The sequence below is a fragment of the Nicotiana sylvestris genome, chromosome 9, assembly GCF_000393655.2.
Source record: "Nicotiana sylvestris chromosome 9, ASM39365v2, whole genome shotgun sequence".
Classification (NCBI taxonomy): Eukaryota; Viridiplantae; Streptophyta; class Magnoliopsida; order Solanales; family Solanaceae; genus Nicotiana; species Nicotiana sylvestris.
The window spans coordinates 172,397,851-172,412,069 of NC_091065.1; the positions used below are offsets into that span (position 1 = coordinate 172,397,851).

The window sequence follows — 14,219 nt, forward strand, 5'->3', positions numbered from 1 at the left end:
TGAAGGTTACCATAATGCCCTATTTAAATGGCCAATGGAAGCTCACCAAGGGCTCGTTAGCAGTGGCTCGAGGAGTCAAGTATGGTCATTTATATGTGACATAGGGATATATTCATAATGACTCCATAAATCTTGTAGAAAGTGACACTTTATCAGAATTTTGGCACAGAAGATTGAGTCATATGAGCGAGAGGGGGATTACGTGTTTGGCTAAGAAAAGTTTGATTTCTGGAGTGAAACAAGCAAAGCTGAAAAGGTGTATCCATTGTTTAGCTGGAAAATAGAAAAAAGTTTCTTTTCATAGCCATCCTCCCTCAAGAAAGCCTGATTTATTGGAGCTAGTACACTCTGATTTGTGTGGTCCTTTTAAAGTAAAGTCAAAGGTGGTGCACTTTACTTTGTGACCTTCATTCGTGATCATTCTCGTAAGCTCTGGGTGTATCCTTTGAAATCTAAAGATCAAGCACTTGGCGTGTTTAAGGAATTTCAGACCTTAGCTGAGAGACAGAAGGGGAAGAAATTAAAATATATTCGCACCGATAATGGTGCTGAATATTGTGGTCATTTTGATAACTATTGCAAGGAACAAGGAATTCGCCATCAGAAACTCTGCCCAAGATGCCTCAATTGAATGATTTGGCAGAGAGGATGAATAGAACTCTAGTTGAGAGAGTTAGATGCTTACTTTCAGAAGCTAAACTTCCAAATACATTTGGACGGAAGCACTTAACATTGTTGTCTATATCATCTTGTTGTTGCTTTGGATGGTGATGTCCCAGACAGAATTTGGTTTACCAAAGATGTTTCTTATGATCACCTGAGAGTTTTTGGGTGTAAAGCTTCTGTGCATGTTCCTAAAGATGAGAGATCGAAACTGGATGTCAAAACTAAGCAGTGCATCTTTATTGGTTATGGTCAAGATAAGTTTGGGTATCGTTTTTATGATCCAGTTGACAATAAACTTATTAGAAGTCGTTATGCAATATTCTTTGAAAACTAGACTATTGAATGTATTGACAAAGCTGAGAAGATAGATTCTCATAATGAGAGCTTAGTTGATAGTGATCCAGTTTCTATTGCTAAGGCACCTATTGCACATGAATGAACCCAAGACAATGATGGAGACAGTGATCAAGAACAAAATGATCATCATGGTATAGATATTATGGATGCTTCAGTTGATGAAGTTGTGGTTGATCAGCAACCAATTCCTGCTCAAGTAACTACTTCGAATGCTCCTGAAACCTCTCTTAGAAGATCTAAAAAGGAGAAGCAAAAATCCATGCGCTATCCTCCTGATGAGTATGTACTTTTGACAGATATGGGAGAACCTAAGAATTATGATGAACCCATGCAAGATACTCATAAAGATCAGTGGATCGAAGCCATGGAAGCTGAGATGAAGCCACTCCATGAGAATGGCACATATGAATTAGTGAAATTGCCGAAAGGTAAGAGAGCTTTATCTAACAAATGGATATTCGGAATAAAGCAAGATAACCATACCTCTGCGCCAAGATACAAGGTTGGTTAGTTGTTAAAGGTTTTGGCCAGAAGAAGGGAGTTAACTTTGATGAAATTTTCTCCCCTGTTGTGAAGATGTCTTCTATTCGTATGGTTCTAGGCTTAGCCGCAAGTCTAGATTTAGAAGTTGAGCAGATGGATGTCAAGACTGCTTTTCTTCGTGGTGATTTAAATGAGTGAGATTTATATGGACAGCCTGAAGACTTCATAGTTAAACTTGCAGATAAGCATGTGTTTTGCAGAAAATTGGCAGGCATGAAGGCTGTCAATAGTTCCTCTAAAGACACATTTGGCCCATTGGATGGAGGGGGAGTTTGTTGGGCACATACTCATGTTGTCCAGCCAAAGGCCCAATGGCCTAATCCTATTCCCTTTTGGTTTCTATTCCTATTCGGAAGTGGATTCGGTGTTTATTCCTATTTTGAGTGGGTTTTGGCTTTAAGAGAAAGCACCACTCATGATCTATAAATAGGACAACCTTGAAGAATTATTCTATGCTCATTGATACAAGTCTTTGAAAGACTTAAGCACATAAGACTAGTTTTTAAGAGAGCTTTCATCAAGAGAGAAGAGAGAAGAAAAGTATTTGTTTCGCTGTAGATTTTTTCCGATCAGCCAACTTCAAATCATGTTTTCCGATTCGTTAACTGTTGGATCAGGCTAAAGTTTTGACTGAGTGTTTGTAACATCTTGATCTTTGATTTGAATGGTGAAGATCGGATTTCGCTTCCCATAGAATCCGATCTTGAGCCTCGAACAACAGCTTTATTTTTGTGGATTTTCCTCTTTCTTCAATTGATTATTTGTTGCTATTGTTGCTCCATATTTGGCACTTGCTGTGTAGTCAATTTGGAGAATTTTTGTAACCCTCTTATTGTTATAGTGGAGTTTTTTGGATCTTTGTGATCTCGTGATTTTTACCTTCGATTTGAAGGGGTTTTCACGTTAAAATTTGGTGTTCTTTACCTTCTTTATTTTTGGGTTTGTCTCTTCCTCGACATAACAGTACCTTGCATTTACGTAGGGTTCGGAGAAGAGCCGCATCCCAAGTGAGCAGTGGCGGATCCAAAATTTTTAATGATTTTAATGTAAATCCTAAATGGTCAAACATGATCATAGCGAGTGCTCATGGTCAATTTTAGGTATCTATGAATATATTACACAATTTGGACAAATCCAATGGGTGTACGGATTATGCATATTACTTAAACTCTAAAATATATATATATATATATATACACCTACTAGAAATCCGGTAAAAACCGACCAACTTTGATCGGTAATGACCAATAGCCGTCCAAAATGCGGCCATTTACGTGTGGACGGTATTTTAGAGATCGGAAAGGCATACCAACCAAAGTTGGTCGGAAATTACCGGTCAACTTTGGTCGGTCAATTAAATTCAAAAAAAAATATTGCAAAAAAAAAACCAAAGTTGGTCGATATTTTAATTATGTAATTAAAAGATTCACCATCTGGGAATCGAACAGGGGTCTGTACTGTGACAGGATACTATTCTACCACTAGACCATTGGTGCATTTTATTTTAAGTCTGCCTTTTATTTGATTTATACTCTTTAATTGTATTTTCGCACGAAAATTACCGACCAAAATTGATCGGTTTTATTAAAAATAAAATTACTGACCAAAGTTGGTCGATTTTTTAAAATGACCGGCCGAATTAACCGACCATTGATCGATTTTTTTTAATATTAATTTTTATATATTTTAATTGAAAAACCGACCAAAGTTGGTCAGTTTCTTGAAAAATAAATTTTGCGGAACTCAAAAATAGCTTCGCGCATTTTTGCGCCAAAGAAAACTAACTAAAGTTAGTCGGTTTCGTAAAAAAAATATTTTAAAAAACTGACCAACAAACCGACCAACTTTGGTCAGTTTTTGGCCGGTTTTTTGACTTTGGTCGGTTTTTGCCGAATTTCTAGTAGTGTATGTGTGTGTGTATATATATATATATATAATGACGATAAGTGTTTGACAAAATAGGCAGGTGAGTATGAGGAATGGAAAAAAAAAAAGACAATTTGGTTTTACAAAATACAAAAAAGTAATAAATTAAACATTGCAAACTTTGTTTGTTGCGACACTTGCGTGTTTGAGTGCGTCACAACCGAAATGAGAGAACGTCTAATTTATGTGAGAAAAAATAAATAATAAATTGGATTATTATTAAATAAAGTTAGGTGACTAATTAATGAATAGAGAAAAAGGACTCAACAACAAAGTAAAATAAAATTGGTTGAAAATTATTTAGGTTGTACTAATCAGTGATAGAAAGAAATTAAGTTATTAAACATTGATATAAAAATAAAAGAAGAAATGTATCAATGATAAGAAATATAATTATATAAATTAAATATTATATATAGAAACAGTAATTTTGGGGCCCTGAAAAGAACATAAATACAGGAAACTGAGGCTTTCAAAATAAAATTAAGTAACAAAAGTCAATAGAAGTGATCGATGCAGGTGGGTACTTTCATGTTCTATGAATGAGAATGGATAACAGAAGGAGCTTAGGACCAGTATTAATTAAGGAACACAAAAATGGCATTTTCTTATAGGGATCACCAATTAAATTTTGAATAAGCACGTGAATAAAATTGTATTCGAAATTTTAAGTCAATATACTCAATAAATGTGGGTACCAATTACATTTATTAATTAATGTTTTGCCACATAGATGCAGATTTCATAGAAATGTATATTCATTTTTTCCACTTTATATAATTGAACAGACCAAATTAGAATTGAGAAAGATGGCCTATTACTTTGTATTCGACATAATAACAATGTGAACTATATGTCTATATAAACAAGTCACAAACTAAAACATGACATAAAAATCATAAATGTAAGTACATTACGGCAATTCAAGTCAGACTTTTTGTGAAGAAACTTTATCTTTCATTTTTTTAACAAAGGGCAGCGCAGTGCACGATGTATCTTGCATTTATACATGTTCGGAAAAGGACTGCACTCCAAATTGGTGAACTGCAGGCAACCTACCATATTTGGCAAAGGCCGGGTGAGATCAAACTTATATAACTAGTAAAAATAGCACGATATAGCAAGTTTTCAGACTGGTCATTCAAAATAGTCCGCGTTTACCAAGTCAATGAAAAATAACCACTATTTTGCTGCAACAGAGACCAGTCCAACATAATATACTGGAGTTCGATGCATCTATGTATGAACTTCAGCATATTATGCTGGACCGGTATACTTTGCTGGCTCCAGTATAATATACTGGAGACTGGAGCACCGGTGCTCCAAACTCCAATATATTATGTTGGACCGGTATATTATACTGGAACTCTAGTATATTATGCTGGAGTATTTTTCCGGATTTTGAACAATGTTTTCGTTCAGATTTATCTTTATATGAAAAGTGGCTAAATTTCGATTACTTTTGAAACTGGACTATTTTTGAATGACCACTTGTAAATCTGGCTATTTTTTAATTTCTCCTATACGTGGCAGAATATACATTTTGACCTTGTCCAGAAAATACCTTTTTACCTTATCCACAACATAGAGAAAAGGGATGAAAGGAACTCTACTATTTGGTTAGGGCAGATTAATTTTGACAGTGATGTGGAGATACTAAAGGAGATGAGCTTGTCAACATGTACAAGAAGACGCATCACAAGGATCTATTGTACGTACTCTTACTTTGTATTTTTGCAAAAAGTTGTTTCCACAACTCGAGTCCGTGACCTCCTAGTCACATGACCACAATTTTACTAACTACGCCAAGGCTCCCCTTCACAAGAAAACATTACATGTTCTTAATTTATTCAACAAACATTTATGAAATTATCTACGCGCTCTAATCAAACTCCAGGTTTTAATTAATATCTGCCTTGACTGATCCCTTAATAATGCAACTATTGCTACAAGCCTACAACGTGAAAATTGAGTAGATAACCTTAATTAAAGAGGTTGTGGCAGACACGAAAACCATACGAAAGAAAAGATAAAGAGCAATCACGGTAAGGAGACTGTGATAGCCAAGGGCGAATACAGCTTACGGCAAACGGTGTTACATCATACTGTTTCGTCGAAATTCTAATTAAATATGCATGTACATATAGTATACAAAATAAAATAATGGGTATAAATATAAAAAATGACACCGCTTGTTATTATAGTAATTTATTTATTCGTTCATTTTTTTAAATATTGATACCGCTTATTAAAAATTCTGCGTACGCCACTGGTGATAGCTAGCCGTATGTCGGGCTAACTAGTGCGCAACTTGATTATTTTACATGGCACACGTTACTTTTTATATGTATAGATATCACCTAACGTTTGATGTCTTTATTTGAATTTGGACTTTAATCTTCCGTGTTATTCACTAACTTTACTGATCGTTAAGACACACCGTTCAAATCAACTATAAGTCTCTCTTTTTAACGAACTACAGCCGTCTCCTTTAGAATGTGTCACAACAAAAAATATGCTTTATTTTCATTTGGAAGGCAATGTGTGGCTGAGCCTTTACGAGTTCATTTATATTTGGAATATGGATTACTTGCAAGGTAGCTAATGGGCAATGGCCTGCTGTTATGGAACAGGATTCTTATATAGAAGTCAATAGTAGGCACTAAAAAAAATAATTTTCTAAATAATATAAGATAATTCAAATTAATGTTATCTTTATCAGTTACGATTTAACATTTTCTTATGATTAGGTATTGAAGAAAAATACATCTTAACTTCCCCACCATATTTCATTTCGTCCCTTTGCCATCAAAATAAGTCGGTCGATTGGCTCTACCGACCGCCACAAATCAATTGGTTTTCGGTTGGCTTTTGTCAATTACCAACCACATTGGTCGGTTTTGGCAGTCGTCTCATCAATTTTTGACTTGCTTACACAATTTGGTATCATCCTCTCTTTTTTTCCTTATATAATAGTGGTGTCCAATCAGCTTACTTGCACACACTTCAACTCATATATGGAAACACACTTCAACTCATATATGGAAGGTACCCATTGCCTCTCACCAAAATAGGCATACGGTAACTCTACCCATTAAGTACCAGGCACATACGAAAAATCACCTATCATATTTTCTGTTTTTGCTAGAATTTGAATCCTGCTTCCCATAGTTTTTACCCACTTTATTAACAGATAGGTCACATTCTTGAGTGTACATAAAGCAGTAAACTGTTTCCCTTAACTAAAAGCATATTTCAAAAAAAAAGGGCAAGAGGTAAAAGAGAACGCGCCTAACATGGCGCAGCATAGTTTTCCATTAAATTCAAGAGCAAATTGCATCTAGTTAGTTGAATTACTTCACCTAATGAGCAAATACAACACAACTATGGTTGCAGAAATTCTCTCAAAGATGCATGCATAGAATACAAGATTTTATGGAATTCAACCCTTGTGACAACCTTTTACAAAGACCACAAAGGAACAAAGGTTGCAAGCAGAATATTACTTATAAGCATTCAGTGCCATAACCTTGCATTGTTCATTCATGGCCAAGAGTTGTGCCTCTTTCTTGTCAAGAAGAGCTGTCAACCTCACATTCTCTTCCATAAGTTTTTGGACCTCGACCTCTTTCTGCATCTTCTCGCTCTCCAATTGGGTTGTTTTCGCAGTTAACCTGGTTCACATAAAACAAACTGAACTCATAAAAATTCCCGGATATGGGACCTTAGCATTTGTTAATTACAACGATATACTTTTCGTGCAAACAGGGATATATAAGACAAACTATTACAATTATAATTCTTGCGGAGACCACTACTCTTAATGCTCCGGAGAAGAAAAACCAAGTATTAGCCACTAGATGTGCTTAGACTTCTATTCTCATGCGTCAAATTAGCGTGAGATATAATTAATTAGTACTATACTATTATGACCATTAAGAAGGCGGAAATCAACCAAAACGAACGAAGCCAGTTGTAAGAGCAGGTAGTCCAATTGCAGCAGAAAGTAAGGGGCACGAAGTTCGCCCAAAAACAGCAAGAAACAAAGACATGCTCTGCTCAGGATCTTCCCAATGGTGTTTCAGAACACAGTGTTGGGCTAAGCAAGCCCACAGAAACTCTTATCATGGTGTTATATTGTCCGCTTTGGATCACGTCCATACAATTATTTTCCGAAAGGCCTCACACCATTAAAGAGTATTCCTACACCTTTTTCGTAGCTTATTTTCTTATCAACTTTCGTGGGACCGTTGGCGCACCCAGCAATCTCCTACTCCAACTAAGTGCCTCATGGCACTTCACCGAGATATATGGACAATAATTTATATAGTCTCAAAAAAACATGATATATGCCTAACTCTAACCGGCTATGTTCAAAACCTAACCACGTATATACGATCATCACCTCACATATATGAAGTACCTAATCATGTGGCAAACAACAAGCAAATCGCTTATAAGGAAAATTCCCTCTTACAAGGATAGACAAGAGACTTACCTCCATTGGGTAATAACTTCAACCTTCCAAAACAGACTTTCCTCTCGAATCGACCTCCAATAGGCCTCACACCATTAAAGAGTATTCCCACACCCTTTTGTAGCTTATTTTCTTATCAACATTCGTGGGACCATTGGCACACCCAGCAATCTCCCACTCGAACTAAGTACCTCATGGCACATCACCGAGATATATGGGATTATCTGGAGAATGCAACCCACATTATCTAAGTACTTATGGACACCAAAATCCACAAGCTTCTTGTGTGTGCGTCTCCAACGATGGGCAAATGCAGTAATTTGGATGTAGACAAGCAAAGGCCATAGGCCGGCCGTTCCACAACATCACTTCGACATTTCTATACTTGTATCACTAAGTTGTCGACACTGATATCAGATGTAAGGCTAAGCTAACCTAAAAACACTCGTAACAGTTGTGATCTTGTCTGCTTTAGGCTAAACCCATACAATTTTCCCAAAAGGCCTCACACCATTAAGAATATTTTACGCCTCATATGTAGCTTATTTTTCTTTTCAACCTCCAACATAGGACTTTGTTCGCACATCAACACAAAGCAGCGGAATTTTGTCAAATAGCTTATAGAAATCCTGATTTTCATGCCACATTCTTTCCCTTTGTACTGCTCTTCCTAATTTTCATGACACACTCTTTTATTCTATACTGCTTGGTAACTTCAACATAGAGGAACGTAAAACAGGAATGGCACACAGGCAGAATATATTAGTCGGTTACAAGCCTATAGAACTTCAACATTCGAGTTTACACCAGGCTAGATAATTCGACAACACATCCCCCGTAAATTGCAGGGCCAACATGAATTTTAGCCCAGTCAGAAAAGTATATCCAGATAAAAAATGGATAAAACACCACAGCAGAGAATAAGTAATCCCCCCCCCTGCGGCAGGGAAAATAAATCCCATTGTGAGAAGCAAAAAGGAACTTTTCAAGAACTTTAGGTCCTCTAGGAAAGAACATTATCTAACATAAACCAGCATTAACATCATTTGGAAACTTTAAGAGTCAGGATGGGTGAAGACAAATTAGAGAGACCAAGTGGAGATGGAATGACGTGACGATTGTATAGTTTACCCGCACACAGTGTATATGAAGGATAAAGTTCGATAGAGAGAGAGAAAAAGAACTGGGAAAGGAACGGAAGGCGATAGAGACTCTATACAAGCAAATCACTTACTGCATTAAGTTAAGATAAAAGTAATACAGTAATTATATGATCATTACCACTTAAATCTACAAAAAGCGAATAATTATTAAATTATACATGAATAAAACTATAATTTCAAATACACCGAAGAGTAAGCGGAAAAGACAAGATATACTACACTTTGTAGTTAATCTTTTTGGATAACCGGGAAATCCCTAAGAACTAATGGCGTAAGGTTCGAAACTCGGGGGATAATGAGCCCACCCCTCTATCCTTCCCCACTTGAATACCAGGCCTTTGTTTGCGGCAAAATTTGAACCTGTGACTTGCGCCTAGTCCACAAACCACGCGTTGTGCTCATACTACTAGACCATAGCCCTGGAGCCACTACACTTTACTATTAATAGATCAACTTAGTTCCAAATTTCAGTTAAAAATCACTTAGAAGGATAATCTGAATTTTTGTAGAGGTCTAAAATATATAACATAAACTTAATATGAACTAAAATTCAGTAATTTGAATTGTTTCACAATGCAAGTTCCAATTTTTTGTCTTAGTGACCAGTTCAGTTTTTATTATAAACTGTTAGTCCAGCATCTTAATTTGTAATATTGGTAGAAGGTGATTATCACTACCATCACTAGTTGGATCAGAGAAAAGCTTTTGCAAACCTGCAGTCAAACCGCCTCGTTCTATGTTCTGTGTCTAGGACATGCCATAGTGCTAGCTTAAATTCAACTTTGCACTAGAAAAAAAAAAGGATGATTCTTCATTCTTAGTACAAATAGTATATTTCATTTTATCTTTCAGATTTTATTGTTTCTGTACATATCAGTAAAGCCGAGAACAAACAACCTAGTGCCCTGATACATGGTATGAATCATATGACCAACATTCAAAGACCTAAAGAATTATTAATTTATTATAACCAATTCCACCAAAGGACACTCTGGTGCTGTGGGAGAAACATGGCTGGAAAAGATGCTTAAGGGTTCTTGATCCGTTGACATAAATTCAATGTCTAAGTGAATTGGTAAGCAACTTGTTTTTTATGTTAGTACACTAACAGTAACTTCTGATATCACTCGCATACTGACCAGAAGCACTCAAAGAACATAATTAAACAGATGTACCATCATTTTATGATAACGGAAATTATGTTCGAGTGAAAGAGTTATACTGACTGTTCAAAAAGCCTTTCAATTGTCTGGAATTGCTTTTCTGATGACAGAAGAGTTTCTCTGACACTAACGAGACTACTGACATAGGATTTCAGAGACTCAAAATCTCTTTTAACACGAGAAAGCTCCTGCTCATTTTCTGTAGCTCGCTGCCTCTGTCTAGAAGTTTCTTCGACCAAATCTTCAACTCTCTGGCGCATCTCATTCAAGATACAATTTGTACCCAAAGCAAACCTTTCCATCTCTTCTAACTTACCTGACATGTTTTCAATCTGAAGCGCCTTTCTTTGAATCTCTTCATGACCTATTGTTACCTTCTCCTTCTCTAAAGCAGTTTCAGATTCAGCCATTATAGCCCTCTTGACAAGATTTTCCATAACATCTGTAACCATTTGTACACTGGTGAGTAATTCGCTCGTATAAGATCCATCTTGTTCATCAAAGGAATCTTGTTTACTCGCAAGTTTAATCCATGTCTCATCATCAGCATCACTAAACGACGAGAGATCTAAGTCCCTTGACCAACTAGACAACGGTACACCATTTTTATCAATAATTCCTACTCCATCTAGTTCTTTTATACCGCAGGACATATGGGCCAAATCTGGAACAGCCATGACTCTAGCTTTAGCTTTCAAATACGTCATTAATGTTGCAGCAGTTCTGACTCTACGCCAAAGTACATCTAACTCCTTTTTTGTATCTTCTTCTGAACCCTGAATACAAGCTTTTACATCTAATAGTTTTGCTTGCAAAGCATCCACTTGAGACTGGTTTTTCTCCATCTCTTGCTTCCAACTAACTTGTGTTTGGCTCAGTTGGTACTTTAAATCTGAAAGATCAATATCTTCCTCAGCCGACATCACCTGTTATAAATTCAAATTAGGAACTTAGATCGTTAAGATCTAACAACACTAGGAAGTAGCAACACGTACAGCACACATGGAGAACGAAATCTCACTAAGATCATCTCAAAAGTCTAAGGTGTTTTTTGGCTAAGTCAAAAAGAAAATGAATCAAATGCAAATAATGAATAAGACAGTAAACTGTGACTAACAAAATACTATCTTTCTCATCCACTCGAGGCCGTTCTTTCTTGTTCCTTCTAACCAAACAACCCCCAAGTTTAATCACTACGACACAGTTCTTGATACACAGATAACAACAACAACAAACCCTGTAGTTTCCCACAAGTGGGGTCTGGGGAGGGTAAGATGTACGCAACCTTACCCCTACCCCTGGAAGGGCAAAAAGGTTATTTCCGATAGACCCTCGGCTAGAGAACGACTGAAAAAGAACAGGTAATTGCAACAAGTAGAAATAACAGCAAAATGAAATAAGATCTAATCCAAGAATGCAGTCAAACTCTAGGTAGTAATAGTCATCTATGAATAAAAGATATCATATTAACACTAATGCTAGCGAACTGAGTAAGACAAAGAGAAATGCTCGACTACCTACGAACCTTCTACCCTAATCTTTAACTTCTACACCCTCCTATCTAGGGCCATATCCTCAGTCAGCTCCAGCTGCGCCATGTCCCGCCTAATAACCTCTCCCCAAGACTTCTTAGGCCTACCTCTACCCCTCATGCTGCCCATCGATGCTAACCGCTCGCACCTTCTAACTGGGGTTTCTATACTTCTCCTCTTAACATGCCCGACCATATAAACCTCGCCTCCCGCATCTTATCCTCCACAGGGGCCACTCCCACCCTTTCCCGAATAACTTCATTCTTAATCTTATCCAACCGGTATGCCCACACATCCACCTCAACATCCTCATCTCAGAGTACTTTTAGCTTCTGGGTATGAGAGTTCTTGACCGGCCAACACTCTGCTCCATACAACAAAGTCGGTCTAACTACAACCTTGTAGAACTTACCTTTAAGTCTCAGCGGCACATTCTTATCACACAAGACACCGGAAGCGAGCCTCCACTTCATCCATCCCGCTTCGATACGAGGCGTGACATCTTCATCAATCTCCCCATTACCTTGTATTATAGATCCCAGATACTTAAAACTACCTCTCTTGGGGACGACTTGCGTACCAAGCCTCACCTCCATATCCCCTTCCTGGATACCGTTGCTGAACTTGCACTACATGTATTCCGTCTGGGTCCTGCTCAACTTGAAACTCTTAGACTCTAGGGTGTGCCTCCAAACCTCCCGCCTCTTGTTAACACCACCCCATACATGGATAATGCATCATAAATACATGAACAAATTCTTTGGCAGTGCCGTGCATTTACAATTTTGCCACAAAAAATACAAAACGCATTCTAAAACAGACAATGAATAATGTTTTTTGTAAGATAAGAATGAAGATTTACATACTCCCCTAGCAAAAACAAAATACTTCTATCAGAAACTACACTAAGAAGATAGTGCCCCTTATGCTCAACTTCTATCACCGTTTAATTCACATCAAATTTACAGAATTCATATTTTGAATCTATAAGATACATTTGTATATATAAGTTCAAATAAAGAAAAACAACAACAACAAACCCAATGTAATCTTACAAGTGGGGTCTGGAGAGGGTAATATATACGCATACCGTACCTCTACCTTATGGAGGTAGAGAGATTGTTTTCGGTAGACCCCGGACTCAGAGAACAATGAAAATAAAGCCACAAACAATTGCAACAACAAGGTAACAGGGTAACGGAAGAGAATGACACAACATGTACTAATAACGAACCAAGAATAAGAAAATAAGATAATTTCTTCCATCCCATCTATCTAAGCTTTATTACGCAGTATATGTGTGGAATAGTCGAGGTGCGTCCAACCACTCAGACACTACCAAAAACAATAAATAAATATATTGAAGTTCAAGATAAACTCCTAGTAAGAGGCAGACTGCCAATTCCATCAACTGCAAACCCAAGATAAGAAACTAAACATTGTCCTCCTTTTTACAGATAAATCAAAAGAATTCACTTATAAAGTACAAATTGTTACTTTTGGCAGTGAGTTCAAAAAAATGCTAAAGACAGCATTTTTAGTCCAACCCAACTTTCAATTTGGCTTCTTTAACAAATCCAATATAACCCCAAGACAGAATCTTTATAATTTGTCCCTCCCTAAAAATATCTAAAGCCACCAAGAAAATAAAAATCAGAATTTTACCCAATAAAGCAAACACAATTACCATAAAAATAAATCCTACTAATACCCAATAATTTATCATTTAAGGAACCAAAATAAACACAAAATCAAAAAATTAGCAAGGATGAAAAAAATTAGCAGGTACAATCTGAGCAAAAAAGAAAACATACATTTTGTTAGGAAAATTTTCAAAGGCATAGAAAAAGAGGCACCTTGTAAATTTAATGGGAAAAAAAAACAATTGAGAGCTTTAGATTTTTGGCAGGTGATGATGATGATGATACTGCTCGAACACGCGTTGTGTGGAGGATGGGTATTGAAGGAATTTGGTAAAGACAGCTTCAAGTTCTTGATTGTCTGTCTTTTTCAGTTTAACTTTATGGGAATTGTATTTGTTTCCCCTAAACCTTCTTAAATTACAGATTGGGTATCACTTCCTTTTGAGCCTTTGCATAAAATAAACTTATTTTAAAAAATATTTTTCAAAATGTACTTTTAGTGAAAAGCAATTTGTATTTTGTTATTTCATTTAAAAAATACTTTTAAGTAGTAATTAATATTTAATCAAATTTTAAAAAGTATTTTTTACTGTATTTTTGTCTATTGAATAAAGTATTTTGAGGAGAAGTTACTTTTTTTACTTCTTAAAAATTACTTCTGCTTCTAAAAGTATTTTTTTTCTTTCTAAAAGCTTGGCCAAACATCTAAACTTTTAAGCGAAAAAGAAGCTTGGACAAATAAACTATTA

At 36.4% G+C, this 14,219-nt stretch overlaps 1 protein-coding gene across 2 annotated transcripts; it reads right to left on the reverse strand.

Annotated features, from left to right (window-relative positions):
- Window positions 1–6,768: 6,768 nt before the first annotated feature.
- Window positions 6,769–13,854, reverse strand: LOC104216118 (cilia- and flagella-associated protein 58-like). 2 transcript variants are annotated; one of them, XM_009766093.2, is made up of 3 exons: window positions 13,684–13,854; window positions 10,359–11,221; window positions 6,769–7,166 (listed from the first exon to the last, which is right to left on the reverse strand). In XM_009766093.2, exons 2-3 carry the CDS (start codon window positions 11,216–11,218, stop codon window positions 6,995–6,997), a joined length of 1,032 nt encoding a protein of 343 aa, XP_009764395.1. In that variant the 5' UTR covers window positions 11,219–11,221; window positions 13,684–13,854; the 3' UTR covers window positions 6,769–6,994. The 2 variants fall into 2 exon arrangements, with proteins under 2 accessions (XP_009764395.1, XP_009764396.1); XM_009766094.2 differs by having other exon boundaries at window positions 13,642–13,808.
- Between the last annotated feature and the right edge of the window lie 365 nt (window positions 13,855–14,219).